At 46.8% G+C, this 15,697-nt stretch overlaps 1 protein-coding gene across 1 annotated transcript in view; it reads right to left on the bottom strand.

Annotated features, from left to right (window-relative positions):
• CLASP1 (cytoplasmic linker associated protein 1) overlaps window positions 1-15,697 on the bottom strand; it is a 269,499-nt gene that overhangs the window by 228,462 nt on the left and 25,340 nt on the right. The window contains exon 3 of the mRNA XM_082841350.1: window positions 5,154-5,633. Coding sequence (XP_082697476.1) covers window positions 5,154-5,348 — 195 coding nt within the window. The 5' untranslated portion in view covers window positions 5,349-5,633. The remainder of the gene's footprint in view (window positions 1-5,153; window positions 5,634-15,697) is intronic.

Genomic DNA, 15,697 nt, shown 5'->3' with positions numbered 1-15,697 from the left:
TCAAGTCCCAGAAACCTTAATTACCAGCTCTGTCGCCTTAAACAAGTTACCTGATTTACGTGCACGTCAATGTCTTCATCTGTAAAATGAGGATAACAAGATCTACTTCATATGGTAATGATATGTTAAAATGAACACATCTTTAGCACAACTTCTGGTACACAGGAAACGTCCCATAACCGTGGGTCATTATTATTATTCTACAATGTTAAATACGAGTCCACAGTCACTTATCTAAAACTCTGGAGGCCAAATGTGTTCTGGAAGACAGAATTTTCACGTTTTAGAAAGGTAAAATGCTGCACACAGTTTTAGACAGATAGATAGACAGACAGGCAGGGACAGATGGATAGGTAGATAGATGGACAGATGGATAGATGGATAGATGGATAGATAGGTATCCCCTTGAACAGAACCTGGGCCAGCACCCACCATCAAACGTGAATATTTCTACAGCACAACATGCCCTAAGCAGGTAAGTAAGGACCATAAGTAGTCTCACATCGGTTCACTTCACATCAAATGAAAAATGAAGAACACTAGGCCTTCAGAGATTTGGGGAATTTGTAACTGCAGAGAAGGGACTGCGGGACTATATTCACAAAAGCACCTGGTCCCCACTGGGATGCTCTGTTCCGATCAGCCCACTAGACACGCACGTTCCTGCCCTGTGAGAACCCACCAGGCTGCACGCACGGAGCTGTTTGGCTCAGTACAAGTTGCTCAGATGACCTGGGAAAGCTGGGAAAGGCTCCCTCAATTCCCTCCAACTGCCATGGCCCAGGTGGCCTCCCCAGGTGAGCTCACTCTTACCTTCATCCCTTCTCACCTAAAGGGGCAGGGGGAGACAAGAATAGTGGCTGGTGGTACATCAGGAATCTACTCCACCACCTTCCTCTTTCTTTGAGTTTTATCCAGGAAAAACAGGAAGAGGAGACCACATCAATGAGGGCAGCCATATTCAAATTTTTCGTTGTTTTTTTTATTTTTAATGTCAGACTGATCTAGAAAAGAAGCCCCATAATCAAGAAGAAGTCTCCCATCTCCTCCGTGTCTCCCACGGTCACGGTGACATCGACTTACGAAGCTCTTCCAGCAACGGGGCGGGTGGGGTGGTGAAAGGTGCCCCACAGTGTAGCCCCAGGGTGTGCCGCCTGTGTGAGGACATTACTTAAAGAACCAACTACTCACTCCCCAAGGTGACCCAAGAAAGTCCAAAGCTGAAACTGAGCAGGACCTGTAGGGGCTCCTGGGTATGGGGAGCCCTTCCGTTCAGCCTCCATGACCTTCCCTGAGGTCCGAGGGGCAGATTCCAACGGCTAATCCAGGAAGGGAGGGGATGGAGAGACATGGGAGGAGCAGCCAGGAAACAACAGTGCAGCCTTGGGGCAGGGTCCTGGTTCCTCCTCAAGGGACACTTAGTTTTCGAGGGCAGGAGCCTGCTGTAACCCCCTCTGCCTGGCAAAGCAATAAAGTTACTCTTTTCTACTTCACCCAACACTCTGTCTCCGAGATTCAATTCAGCACCCCGTGTAGAGAGGCACCCGTGATCACAGCCAGCTCACAGCAGATAACCAGCAATAGGCTAGCAGAACGCATACTGACCCTAAAATGCGTCTGCACAAGAGAGCTAAAATGCTCCAAAAGCAAACTGCGTTCTATTTAACCTAAATGAATGCTCCCTTATTCCCAACTTATGTGCAAATTATAAGGCTCACCCTTCCCCCAGTTGAATCACGAATGGTTCCCACCAGTAAAGGAGAAGCATTTACACATAGTAGGTGCTCACTGTTCTAGCTAGTGCCGGGGTTGGCAAACTACGGTCCAGGGGACCAACTGACCTTCTACCTGTTCCCGCACGTTAAGTCTTGCTGGAACACAGCCACACCCATTCATGAACACATTCTCTGGGGCTGCTTTTGCATCATAATGGCCCAAACTAGTTAAATATTTACAAGAAGACCACAGGGCCCACCAAGCCTGATATGTTTACCTCTATTCTTCAAGTTTGCTGACCTCTATTCTTCTGAAAGGAACACTGGCTAGGAAATCAGACAGACCTACATTTTTTGTTTGTTTGTTTGTTTTTGCGGTATGCAGGCCTCTCACTGCTGTGGCCTCTTCCGTTATGGAGCACAGGCTCAGCAGCCATGGCTCACAGGCCTAGCTGCTCCGCCGCACGTGGGATCCTCCCGGACCGGGGCACGAACCCGTGTCCCCTGCATCGGCAGGCGGACTCTCAACCACTGCGCCACCAGGGAAGCCTGACCTACATTTTTTTATTACTTATTGATTTATTTACTTGGCCACGCTGCGTGGTGTGTGGGATCTCAGTTCCCCAACCAGGGATCAAACCCATGCCCCCTGCAGTGCAAGCATGGAGTCTTAACCACTGGATCACCAGGGAGGTCCCCAGAGAGACCTACATTTAAATCCCAGTTCCATAATCACAAGTAGAAATTACCTCGCAATTCTCAGTAATTTCAGTGACCTCATGTATAAATTTAGGATACCACTATCTACCTTGCAGGGGTGTTATGAAGATTAAATGAGATACTGAATGCATACGGTAAATAAGCAAGAAATGATAGCTATTAAACTTTAATCAAAACCAGGTACAAATTTGTCTACCATGTTAAGAAATACTCAAAGGTAAAGTGATTCAAGCTTCAGCCAACTATTTTTTTTAAATAAGACCTTGTGCTTGCATTCATCTACATTCCCTGCTAGGAAAAGGAATAACAATACCCAAGCACTGCTGTTTTGGAAAGCCAAAAGTACTTCCCTCTTCCTCTCTTATCTTTTTAGTCCTGAATTTAAAAATAAACAATTTCAAGAAGCCAAGCTTCAGAGAATTATTTAATACAAAGCGAATCCCTTCGAATAAAACTTAAAGTGTACTTCAGGCTCTGAAGGAGAAATCTTGCTCTACGATAAAGGAAAAACACAGGTATGGGTCCCTAAAAGATACGTTTCCAGATTTCAGTAAAGCAACCAGGAACACTTGCCGAGAGTATGCCTAAGTTCCTGAGTTCACACAGGTAACCAGGATTCGTTGAGCACCTGCTATGTTCCAGGCTCTAGGCTCCAGGTGTGAACAAGGCCCATAGTCACCATACTTAGAGACCTTAGAGACCAGTGGGGTGCTCAGCACTGGGTCAGATCAGAACCACAAGACATGACCTTGACTCCAAAGCCATCGGTATGAAGTCACACAAGATATCAGAGCTTGAGGGCCGTGAGAGAAGATGTAGTCAAACACCTGCCCTGCACAGACAGGTAAAGTGACTTGTCCATGACGGCACGCGAGTCAGCAGCAAACCCCTTCTTCCTGCTTTCCTTCCCACCGAGCTGTCTCTTAGAAAGTACTTCACAAAGGGTCAAGTCTTAATCTTTCACTCCTTTGTGACTCTGCAATTCCTATTACGAAAAAAAGACCCAGTCTTCAAACCTCTGGGCTCCTCCAGACAACGTTACTACTTTCTTCTGTCTTCCCACCAAATTCTGTGTATCTCTATTACTGCACACTCAAAACTGACTGGAACCACTCCCTTATTTATTCATGCCCACTCCACCCCCCACCCCACCCCCCGCTCCCCAGACTACAAGCTCCTTGAAGACAGGAACCAAGTCTTAATACTGACTGATACTCCTATCCCTCACCTCCTCCTTCCTATCAGGAGTCCGATACCATCCGAGTACCCCGCCTCTTCCACACGGCCACACGCTTCGCTCAGGGGAGGCTGAACCCCTTTGTAGGACCCGGAGGTTGAGCGTGATGGCTGAAGGCCACCGTGGACACCTGTCCATTTCCAGCGATACTATGGTGGGCGCACAAAGCCATTCTGGCCAATGCGATGTAAAAAAGTGTGCTGGGGAGCTTCAGAGAAGGTTTCCTCCCAAGTACCAAGTAAAAGACACAAGCAGACATTCTTCTTCCCTGGCCATTGCATTAACTATGCAGACTTAACGGAAATTACTCAATCTCCTTATGATAGATAACTTTAAGTCAACTAAGTCAGCGTTCAGTTACTCTGAGCCAGAAGCATCCTGATTTGCACACAGAAAGGTTCGTGGAGCCGTGATTCAAACACAGACAAGGAGACTTCCCAGACCTCCAAAATGTAAGGGACTAGAGAGTCTCTATCACCCTCCCCTTTGTAACCCTCCCACCACCCAGCAGCCACCACTTGTTAATTTCAGCTAAATGAATAAAACAGATGAATGAAACAGGAAATTTAAGCTCAGCTTTCAAAGACTATTAGGGTAAATTTTATGTCGAGTTTTAAGTGAACTATTAGGGCCCGAGGTAACCAGTCTAAAGCCTGCTGACTCTTAGATAAGATCAAGGTTTAATGTAATTGGAAAACAGTCTATACTAGAGCAAACAAAGAAATCCTGTAAGCACCCTTTCCAAGTCCGAATCCATGTCAGAAGACTGGTTCAATGAAAAAATCACAAAAGGTTCTGTTTCTGGAAGCCCGACTGTCTATAATGTCTATAGCACCTATTAGCACATGTCCCACGCTGTCTTCCCCCTCAACCGGATCCAAAGAGGCCACCTTCTTAACAAACTAAAGGTGGGGAGGGCGAGGGGGGGAAACGACACCTCTTCAGCACTTTGAGCCCAGCCCAGTTTCCATTCATGGGACCCCGCCTGGCCCTTCCCACCCGCCAAGGGCACCTGAAGAGCCTTGATCTTTGGAACCTAAAGGATATCCTCCAGGCCTTTACACAAGTCACCGGAGGGCCCTTGCCTGAGTACCTGGGCCGACTTCAAAACAGCTAAAATGCAGGTAAAATGCCCACATCCTACTGCCAATTCCACCCCCAGAGAAAATCGGTGAAGCCACTTGCTCTTCATGAAGGGCCAGTCACTGCTAGACACGATAGTCACTTTAACTTCAAGGCTGCAAATGCTTGCAACCTCTCCCACATAAAAGCCTCTCTTTATCCGGTCACTTGGCCTTCTCTCAGTGCGCTAAAGGACAGGGGTTTTCTGAGCTCCAACAAAAATCAAAGAAAACTCTACTTGCTCTTACTGGAAAGCAAGGGATCATGCTGACGGCTCACAAAGGGTTCTCCTAGAACCCATTCTGATCCCCCACGGCTGCCCGGCCACCTAGAAAAGCGTCTTCCAGCGCATGGCTTACCTTGTAATTGCTGGAGTTCACCCAAAAGGTAGCGAGTCCGTCCACGAGTTTGTCTAATGTGGTCTGGTCATGCTCAAGGTCGGCAGACTTCTGTTTGTCTGAGAAATAGTCTATCAGTTCTTGGCCAACCTGCAGTCGCTTCCCCACATCCTTCTGCAGCACCTGTGCCAGGCAGGCCTCCATGCGAGGCTCCATGGTGGAATTCCAATCCAGAGCCAGCCGAAGCTAGAGGGCAGTCGGGGTGACACCCTCCCAGCAAGCGTCCCCGGGAGGCGGCCTCTTTGTTTGCTGAAGGTTACTAAGAGCCTGTGTTTCAGAGATGCAATCTGGGGAATGGCAACAATGCACCATGTGTGTCTGAAGAGCAGCTGGTAGGATATTAAAAGTCCAATTTAAATAACTAGTAGGGGAGAAGGGAGTGAGTGGCAGAGTGATGTTCTCCTCCTGGGTCTGGAATACTTCATAATTCAGCAGTCCATTCTGAAAAGTTAGAGAAGAGAACGACAAATCAGCACAGGTAACAAAACTCTCCAATGCTCGGAAACGTTCAATCAAAGACAAAGCAGCTCACGCTGCAGCATCGTTTATAAGCACAAGTGGAGCGAGAAGCATGAACGCTTGGCAACCATATCCGAATAACATAATTATTATTTTTATCAGGAAGAACACTGAAGCCCAAAGCAAAGAGCCAATGAGCTTGACAGTTGGTGGGTTGAGGTTTTTCACAATTTTCCAGTTTGTAAATGCACCAGGCAGGAGAGCAATCATCTGCTTCAGCTGGAAGATTTATTTGTAGCTTAAATTTTGCTTCCCACCAAAAACCTAACACCACTCTGTGTCTGAATCCTGTAGGTACTGTAGCTTATTGTCTCACTCTCAGTTTTCTAAAAATCCAAGTGCTGGAAGTGAGGCAGGCTCCACAGAAACACCACTGACCAAACTGGCCAGCCGGTAACACTAACCAAAGCCGAACGCAGCACCTACACCAAACTTCTTGCTCAGCCGCTTTACAACAGGGTGAGCAGGTAGTGGTCCCTGCCTCTTCCCCCAAGGAGAGTGATGGAGGGAGAAAAGGAAATAGGCTCACATTCTGATCACATTCTATTGACACAGTGTTCTCCACTGACAATAGCACCAACTGGGCTGGGTGTTTTGTTACAAAATCAGGAGACCTCAAAATCACGCTTGGGGTAGCGCAAAACACACGATATGGGGAAAGTACCAAAATAATTTTCATTAGACAAATTAAACAGGCCGGCCATCTAACCTACAGCTGCTGGAACAACACATTTATATGTTACAACACATCTAACAACACATCTAACAACAACACATCTAACAACAGCTGCTGGAACAACACATTTATATGTTACAATTTCTTCTCTCAATTCCTTCCATTCTAACCCAAGAAGACGCACAGAAAACCTGTCTTCAAGAGGCAGCATCCCCCCGACCCTGTACCAAATAGAAACGTTCTTCACGCCGACAGCAGACGCCGACTCTCAGGGGTTCAGCAGGTAGAGCTGACCTTATAAATCAAGTAAGGTTAAAATTCGGTGCAGGGTGACTCTTCCAGTCTGAGCACAGGGAATCTCTCCCTTCCTGTCATCACCCCCACCCCATTCCTCCCCACAGCAAAAAAGCACAATGCTCTCTCTGAGTTCTAGAAAGAGAAACAAGCCAAGTCATTCGATGAGGAAAACCCTCCTGCAAAGTCCCTGGCACTTAATTACCCATCTTCTGCTTTACTTCCAATCAAGAAGACTCGCTGTCTCACGTGGCAATCCCTCCTTAAATGGAGGAAATACACGCTTTCCAGTCATTTCCACACCCTGAAACTTGTCCCTCCTTCCCATGAAAGAACTTCAAATACAGAAAAGGAGCTATTACCCTTCACTCCAACTTTTAGTCCAAACAAAATATCCCCAGTTCCCTAATGAGCTCCTATGTCGGACTAATGAAGGGTTCAGTGATACAGGAAAAGTGGAGAAACCAACAGAACCTTTTCTTTCTGGGCCCAATTTTAGCCCAAGAAGGAGCTCTAATAAGGTCAAGCTTGTGATAGATTAAAAAGGGCCACAGATGCTTTGCTACTCCCTCTTCCACCGAGGTGGGGTCTCATCCCCCCCACAGTGACCCTGGGATTGGTCTGAGCCTTGCTTTGGCCAGTGGGAAATCAGAGACTGCAGGAGCGAGCAGAGGTCACGTGGAGCTTGTGTGACTGCTGTGCTGTCAGAAAGCTGGTCTAGACTCCTGAACACGAGAGGCCATTAGAGGAGAACCAGCATGCTTCAAAAACAGCCGGCAGCACCTGCCAGACACGTGAGTGAGTCCACGGAGGGACCATTCAGCCTCTCCTGTCATCCTCTGACTGCGGCTACACAAATACATCTAAGGAGACAAAAACCACCACGTTAAGCCACAAAAGGGTAAGAAATAGTTCACTGTTGTTTTAAGCCACGAGATTTGTGGTGCTTTGTTACACAACAGTAGATAACTGATACACTCCTTCTTCCGCTAAACATCTATCTTTCATTCTTAATGAAAAGAATCTCATATCCTTTATTCCTTCAAGGGGCCTAAAATCAACAGACACTAACCAGCAATGATGATGATGATGGCGTTTTTGAGCATCCACATGAGGTGTCAGGCTCTGTGCTAGATGATTTGTACAGACTATCTCTAATTCTCCAGCCCACTCTATAAAGGAGATACTAACATCCCTATTTTACAGAGGAAGAAACTGAGGCAAAGGTAAGTAATTTTCTAAGGTTGCATGGCCATAAGTTTCCCTTCCCCACCTTCAAACCCTTGTTACTACAAGTCTGGCCTAGTTTTGTTCCGACTCAGGGAAAGAAGGTCAGACTTCATGCTTAGCTGGGAAGCAACAGGCAAGAGAGTGAAGTCTCCACTCCCCAGGGAGGAAGGAGCCCTGCATTCAAGTCTCTTTCCTGTGATTTTTAAAACACGTATTATATAAAAACGTCCTCTTCAGTTGGAATTCTATAAGATTTCTAACAAATAAGTATATGCTTCTTGATGGTAATTATGCAGTAAAGCTTTAGCACACTCAAAAGTAGGTCACAAACTCCTTATGGAGGAAACCCACAGAATGAGATACTAGAAGCCCTCACGCATTAAGCAGACTGGTCCTCTCTGTTCTCTCTTTTTCTCCTTAATTTAAAAAAAGAAGTAACGGATGATCCCCTCCTGCACAAAAGTACAAGACCTCCCTCCCACGCCTGTCCCCCAGCCACTGCGTTTCCCCACCTAAAAGTGAAGACTGTCGCTAGCTTCCTGTACCTCCTTGCACAGATATTTTTAGCTACCCAAGCAAATAAGTATATGTGTTCTCCCCTCTGTACCCCCCCAGGGAGAGTTTCCTAAGCATTTACAATTACATCACAAGAAGCAGCCCAACTCTGCTGCAGGCCAACAGGAAAAAGTTAAAAAATACCAGGTTCAGCAAGAATGAAGAAACACACAGCAGGACAGCCTGATGTAATGTACACATGTGAGACAGCCTCCAGTCTTGTCTCTGCCCTTCCTGAGTGGCAATGGGAAGAATACTGGCTCCACATTCATTAAGTAAGATTAAGGGTGGGAAGGGCTTGCACAGGGCACTTTTGTTTGTTTGTTTTGCGGTACGCGGGCCTCTCACTGCTGTGGCCTCTCCCATTGCAGAGCCCAGGTTCCGCGGCACAGGCTCAGCAGCCATGGCTCACGGGCCCAGCCGCTCCATGGCACGTGGGATCTTCCCAGACCGGGGCACAAACCCGTGTCCCCTGCATCGGCAGGCGGACTCTCAACCACGGCGCCACCAGGGAAGCCCTGCACAGGGCATTTTTAAAAAATAGCTCCAGGACTTCCCTGGAGGTCCAGTGGTTAAGACTCTGCACTTCCCAGGCAGGGGGCCCGGGTTGGATCCCTGGTCGGGGAAATAAGATGCCACATGCCACATGGCGTGGCCAAAAATAAAATAAAATAAAAAGTACTTTACATTAAAATAAATAAATAATAAAAAATAGATCCTCTCTCGATCCCTTACTTACGGTCCCTACTCTGTGGCACTTGGGCCACAACCATAGACGAGTGCCGAGGACAGGGGCAGAGAACAGAACCAGCTGTGAGCTCTGATCTTCTGCATCTACTACAGGCTTCTCCATAAGAGAAGTTCAAGGTAGGACCATTTTCACTCGTGACCGAAAACAGCAAAGAGTTAATATTTCTCCTAAGTGTATAGACTGGCTGGGCTCAGCTGGCATGTCCTTCTGCTAATCTTGCCTGGGATCACTCAGGCAGCTGCTGTCATCTGCCAGCCTGACTACAGCTGAAGAGTCTACAGTGGCATCACCCACACATCTGAGGCACTGATGCTGGCTGTTGACTGGACCTCTTGCCACACGTGACCTCTAACCACTCAGTAATACAGTCTGCAGTTCACTATACGTGGTTGGAATATTCCAAGACGGCGAAGGGAAGTGGCCAGGCCTCTCAAGGCCCAGGACACAGAATGTGCAAATCACTTCTGCAACATTCTATGGGTCAAAGCAAGTCACAAGGTCAGCCCAGAACAAAAATGTGAGCAAATGGATTCTACCAGTTAAAAGGAGCCACAAAATATTGCAGCCATGTGCTTCAATCTAACATATATGTAGTCATGTATGTAGTGGGTATCTGTAGAATGACTACATGGATGGGGTAAATACATTTGTCTTCTCTGTCTGCCCATTATCTTGATTACTTTTATTTAACCATCAATTTATCATATATCACATCTCATTACAGAAGATACAAAAGAAATGACTATAATCTATGACTTGACTTGAAAACGCTTCCAACTTACTTGGAGAGAACAAGAGATACGTACTCACAAAAAGCTTGTCAATGTGAGAATTCAGCACAAACACAGGGACTTCCCTGGTGGTCCAGTGGGTTAGACTCCACGCTCCCAATGCAGGGTGCCGAGGTTCCATCCCTGGTCGGGGAACTAGATCCCACATGCCACAACTAAAAGGTCCCGTGTGCCGCAACGAAGATCTTGCACGCCACAACTAAGATCCAGTGCAGCCAAATACACAAATAAATAGTAAAAAAAAAAAAACCCACAAACACAGGATGCACAGTTAGCAGACTTCACAGATAGAATGCTGCACCTGCCAAATAAGGGCTATGAATAAGTACTGTGGTTGTTTAGAGAAGGGATGGATCAAGAAGGCCTGGAATGACCAAGTCAAAACCAGTCAGACAAGGCTCAGTCTAAGCTTTGTCTCGAAACATGGACAGGACGTCCTACATCAGTTATGGCACTTAATAGGGGGAAAAAGCCTAAGCAAGTGAGGGATGTGGAAACTTGTGAACGGTTGAGGGAAGAAGTGTGGCAACAGAGACAGTGAGATACCTCTGAGATGGGCAAGCATTATTACTCCCACTTTTTTTTTTTTTTTGGCCGTGCAGCTTGCGGGATCTTAGTTCTCCGACCAGGGATTGAACCCAGGCCACGGCAGTGAATGTGCTGAGTCCTAACCATTGGACCGCCAGGGCATTCCCATTACTCCCACTTTGAAGATAAAGAAATGAAGCTTAGAAAGGTTAGGCTAAAAAAATTTTTAAAAAAACAAAAAAAACAGGGGCTTCCCTGGTGGTGCAGTGGTTGAGAGTCCGCCTGCCGATGCAGGGGACACGGGTTCGTGCCCCGCTCCGGGAAGATCCCACATGCCCGTGAGCCATGGCCGCTGAGCCTGCGCGTCTGGAGCCTGTGCTCCGCAACAGGAGAGGCCACAACAGTGAGAGGCCTGCATACCGCAAAAAAAAAAAAAAAAAACAACAACCCTGCCCAAGATTTTAAAGCTAATAACTGTCGGGTGGTAATTGAAAATCAGATCTGCCTGGCCCCAAAGTTAGTATTATTTTTGTTATACTACAATACTATATACCACTGCCTCACTGAAAGTTCAAAGTATGGGTACTTAATAACTCAAACATGAAAATGTTAAAGTTATATGGGGCATGAGAAGTAGAGGATTAAGAAACAAGAAATCAAATTACAAAGCACTCAGGAAGCTTCAATAAAATAATATTCCATATCACAGCATCAAGTAGTACAATTTAAATTACCAGCACCAGTGAATCAATAAGCACATCAAAAATTTCCCTGGAAAATATGTAGAAAGCAGGCATCATAATGACAAGCCAACCCCGAAAACTAGAAACGAGCGGAACCAATCCACAGTAGGCAAAAGCAGTTGTTTCTATCAATAAGACAATTTTTCTGCCTTATCCTCATTTGTATAATTACGATATGGTGTGAACCTTTAAAGACGCCCGGCTGTGCCCCGCCAGCAGTGATTCTCTCTCCTCCTTGGACATCCCACAGCCCACTCACTGGTAGCCACACAGTCACTCAGTGAACAGACCCTGGGCCAGCGGTGTGACAAGTGCCCCAGGCTAACTCCTGGAAAGCACAAAAGGTAAGACATGGTCAAGGCCCTCAAGGAGGTCATTGCCTGGAAGAAGGGCGAGACAGAAAAGCAGGCGGTGGTGGCGGTACAGGGACAGGCCCTAAGCCGGGGGCCTGGACATGGTGCTACAGTGGCAGAGAAAGGAGAAGCGGTTGCCTGAGGGAATTCAGCGGGGCACTTCAGGATGGGCCCCTGCCACGCACACCAGGCAGATGCAGCACCCGCCCCCCCCTCCGGCTTTCACGCGTCACTCCCCCAGTCACTCCTCACCCACTGCGGATGCGGCCTCCAGCCTCCCTGCCTCCTTCCCCAGCTCCTCTCATCTCCTGTAGCGGCTTCACCACCCCTCGGCTGACAACATCCGCAACTTTCAGCCTTCTGTTCTAGGCCCCAGCAAGCCCTCCTGGCCTGGTCCTCAGTTCCCTGCCATGCCATCCTCCTTTCCCACCACAACTGCCCATCCCTCCAGCTCTTTTGTTCAAGTGCATTGCCTCAACCTCGTCGATTCCATAAACTCCTTCCCAGTCTCACCTTCCTTTGAGTCTGCATTAAATTCCACGGAGGTGTCAACAGCATGGAGCTACCCTCCATTCTCTCTCCCTCGGGAGTCATTGCCTAGTAATCCCGAACCCTGGGTGGACCAGACACACTGATGCGGCTGCCTTCTCGGGCCTGCAGGGGTGACCGTGCAGAAGAGAAGACACACATACCCAACCAGGCTGGTTTTAAACTGATCTCAAACTTCAGAAAGCCCTTCGCCACCAGCAGCCTTCCAGCTCACGTTCTCTGGCAACTCTGCTTGCCTTTCTCTCCCAAAGAGCTTTCCCGGCTTCCCCGCAGACGCCCGTCTACCCGACCCTGCTGCTCCCTCCTGACCGGCTCACCTGCTGCTCGCTCAGTAAAGCAGGCAGGATGAGACACCTGGGACGGTCACCAGCGACCCGGGGCAGCCCCCTCCACCTGTTCAGCTGCCTGCTCTCCAGCATCTACCTGCAAGCTCCCCTCTGTTGGCTCACTCCTGGCAGCTGAGACACTTCCTCAAGGCCCCTGGAGCTCACAGGCCTTCCATCAGTGACACCAGGGACGGCTGAGCCCCTGTAAGCAGCTGTCTACACCCGCGAGCTGCACGGAGGCACTCCCTGTTCACCCTGCGGCCCTCCCCTCGGGCCCCCTGCCACCCGTCCACTGCAGCCACCCTGGTCAGGAGCACGAGTGACGGCCCTGCTGGCAGACCTACTTCACTAACCCCGCCTCTCAGAGGCATCCCAAAACTGACCCCTCCTTCCTTCCCCAAAATTTCCCACAAACGAGCATGCCTTCCTGCTACTTCTCTGGCTGCACCTCCTCAAGTCTCTTTAACCATCTCTGCTCCTCTCCCAAAGCTCACCCCAAAATAATAAGCATGCATTTCCATGAATCTTTTAAATGCCTATAAAACCGATGCCTCCCAAATTTGAATGTCCGAGCCAAATATCTCTGAACACCAGTCACAGGCACGGGCCTCTTTTCGGTGCCAAACTCTTTACCACTTTGGGGCCTTATCTCTTACTGTTCCTAATGCCTGAAACATTCTCCTTATGCCTGGGCTGGCCTGGCTGTCACTTCAGCTTCAATGTCACCTCCTCAGCAAGCCCTTTAAAGACCACTCTAGGGGGTCGGTCCCTTGTCACTGCATCCTGTTCTCGTCAAAGCATTTATGACAAGTTGTAATTTATCGCATGTTTGTTTACCTATTTGCTGTCTGACTTTCCCACAGGACTGTCAGTCTTATGAAAGAGGGGACCTTGCTTATCTTGTTCACCTAATGCCTACAACCATGCCTTGTACAAACATGGCACTCGAGAAATAGCTTTTGAATGAATGAAGTTTGCTTGAGTTGAAAATCAGAAGAAAACAGTCATTGGCAGTCATTAGTAGAGTTCAATTTCTTCTTGGGGAGTGGGAGGAATGCGGGGATAGGAAAAATGCAAAAAAGCATTTCAGATAAAAGGAATGTGCAAATACATATGGACAAAACACAAAAAAGAACAGACTATGGCCTGTTCAAGGGAAAACAAGCCATTTGGAAAGGCCAGAGCACTGGTTCCCAACCTGCAAACACTATTGACCCCTGCCCCTGAGGTGAGAGGGTGGAGTGATTAAAGATTGTCTGAGAGGGACTTCCCTGGTGGCGCAATGGTTAAGAATCTGCCTGCCAGTGCAGGGGACACAGGTTTGAGCCCTGGTCCAGGAAGATCCTGCATGCCGCGGAGCAACTAAGCCCACGCACCACAACTACTCAGCCTGTGCTCTAGAGCCTGCAAGCCACAACTACTGAGCTTGCGAGCTACAACTACTGAGCCCGTGTGCCACAACTACTGAAGCGCATGCACCTAGAGCCTGTGCTCCGCAACAAGAGAAGCCACCGCAATGAGAAGCCCGCGTGCCACAACGAAGAGTAGCCCCCGCCTGCTGCAACTAGAGAAATTCCACGCACAGCAACGAAGACCCAACACAGCCAAAAGTTAATTAATTATTTATTTATTTAAAAAGTCTGTCTGAGAATTAGTGCAGACACAAGTCATGCATTACCCATGACCTAAGTATTCCTAGCCATATTTTCATACTTATGCAATGCAGCTATGAATCTTTAAATGCAAAAATAATGTAAAAAGTATTTCTAAATTCTTATTTTGAGTTTGAAAATTTTTCTCAATTAACAGATACCAGAAATTCCACTTACATAGAGCCCTGTGATGCTGAACACTAAAAAGAGTTCTTGGGACTTCCCTGGTGGTCCAGTGGTTAAGAATCCGCCTTCCAATGAAGGGGATGCGGGTTCGATCCCTGGTCAGGGAACTAAGATCCCACATGCTGCGGGGCAACTAAGCCTGTGCGCTCTACAGCCCATGCGCCACAACCAGAGAGCCTGCGGGCCATAACCACTGAGCCCGTGCATTCTAGAGCCTGCATGCCACAGCTAGAAAGAAGCCTGTGCACCGCAACGAAAGATCCTGCACGCCACAATGAAGATCCCTCGTGCCACAACTAAGACCTAACACAGACAAATAAACAAATAAATTTTTTTTAAAAAAAGAGTTCTTATTCTCAGAAAGTCTGGCTCAGACCAGAAAGACTGAGCACAGACAAGGCCCAGCAGTCAACTTCCAGCACCAAAGGCCAACAGTGCTGTGGTCTCCAGGGAGCTCTGTACATGTCATCTTTGAAATGCAGAATCACGAGACTTCAGGTGGGCATACAATTATTTACCTTGGAGAGAGCATTAAGATCTGCAGTTCTTCAAGTTATCATAAGAATATTCTGCAATAGGGGAAAAAAGATCAGTTGAACTCCCTCTTCTCTCTATCATTCGCCTCAGTGTGAATAATAATTAACTACAGTGAAGTCATGACCAAAAAAACAACCATAATGTATGATGTAAATGCCCAAAAGTGAGTAACAGAAGAAAGTTCACTATATTAGAAGTTCAGGTCATATGAACAGAAATAAATCATTAACGTTGGTTAATTTCTGGTACTAAGATTACATATTTTTCTTTGTACTTTTCTGTATTTTCTAAATTTTTTCTATGATGAATATAGAAAATATGTTACTTTTATAATTACAAAGAGAAAAGTATTATTCAAAAACCAGGCATTACCATTTCATAATGGAGGAAAATCTCCCTTTCAGTATTATGGAATATAATGTATAACTATCAGTGAAGTGTAAAATAAGAAGAAAGACTTAAATTCCCAAAAAGATGGAATTGGTGGATTAGTTACTTCCACAAATTATGTGGTAGAAAACTACACAATGGAAAACACAAATAAGTACCAAAAAAAAAAATACAGCTCCATATTACTGTATACATACTATAAAAAAATAATAGGAGAAAATAAATACACTGCACAAGTGCCAGATAAGTTATTCATTCATAATGGTTACTACTTGCCTTCACTAGTATTTTAATGAAGTAATTTCTTAAAAATCTTTCAGATATTTTAAATATTTTTTTCTTTGTGAACTATAAAAGGAGAACATAGTTTTAATTTTATTTTTGCTTCTCCTATGGCAGGTTTATAATAAGAGGAATTGCTTCTA

Source organism: Leucopleurus acutus (genome assembly GCF_964270905.1).
Source record: "Leucopleurus acutus genome assembly, chromosome: 6".
NCBI classification, from domain to species: domain Eukaryota; kingdom Metazoa; phylum Chordata; class Mammalia; order Artiodactyla; family Delphinidae; genus Leucopleurus; species Leucopleurus acutus.
The sequence above is the reverse complement of the archived record's forward strand: the minus strand, read 5'-3'. Positions and strand labels throughout refer to the sequence as shown.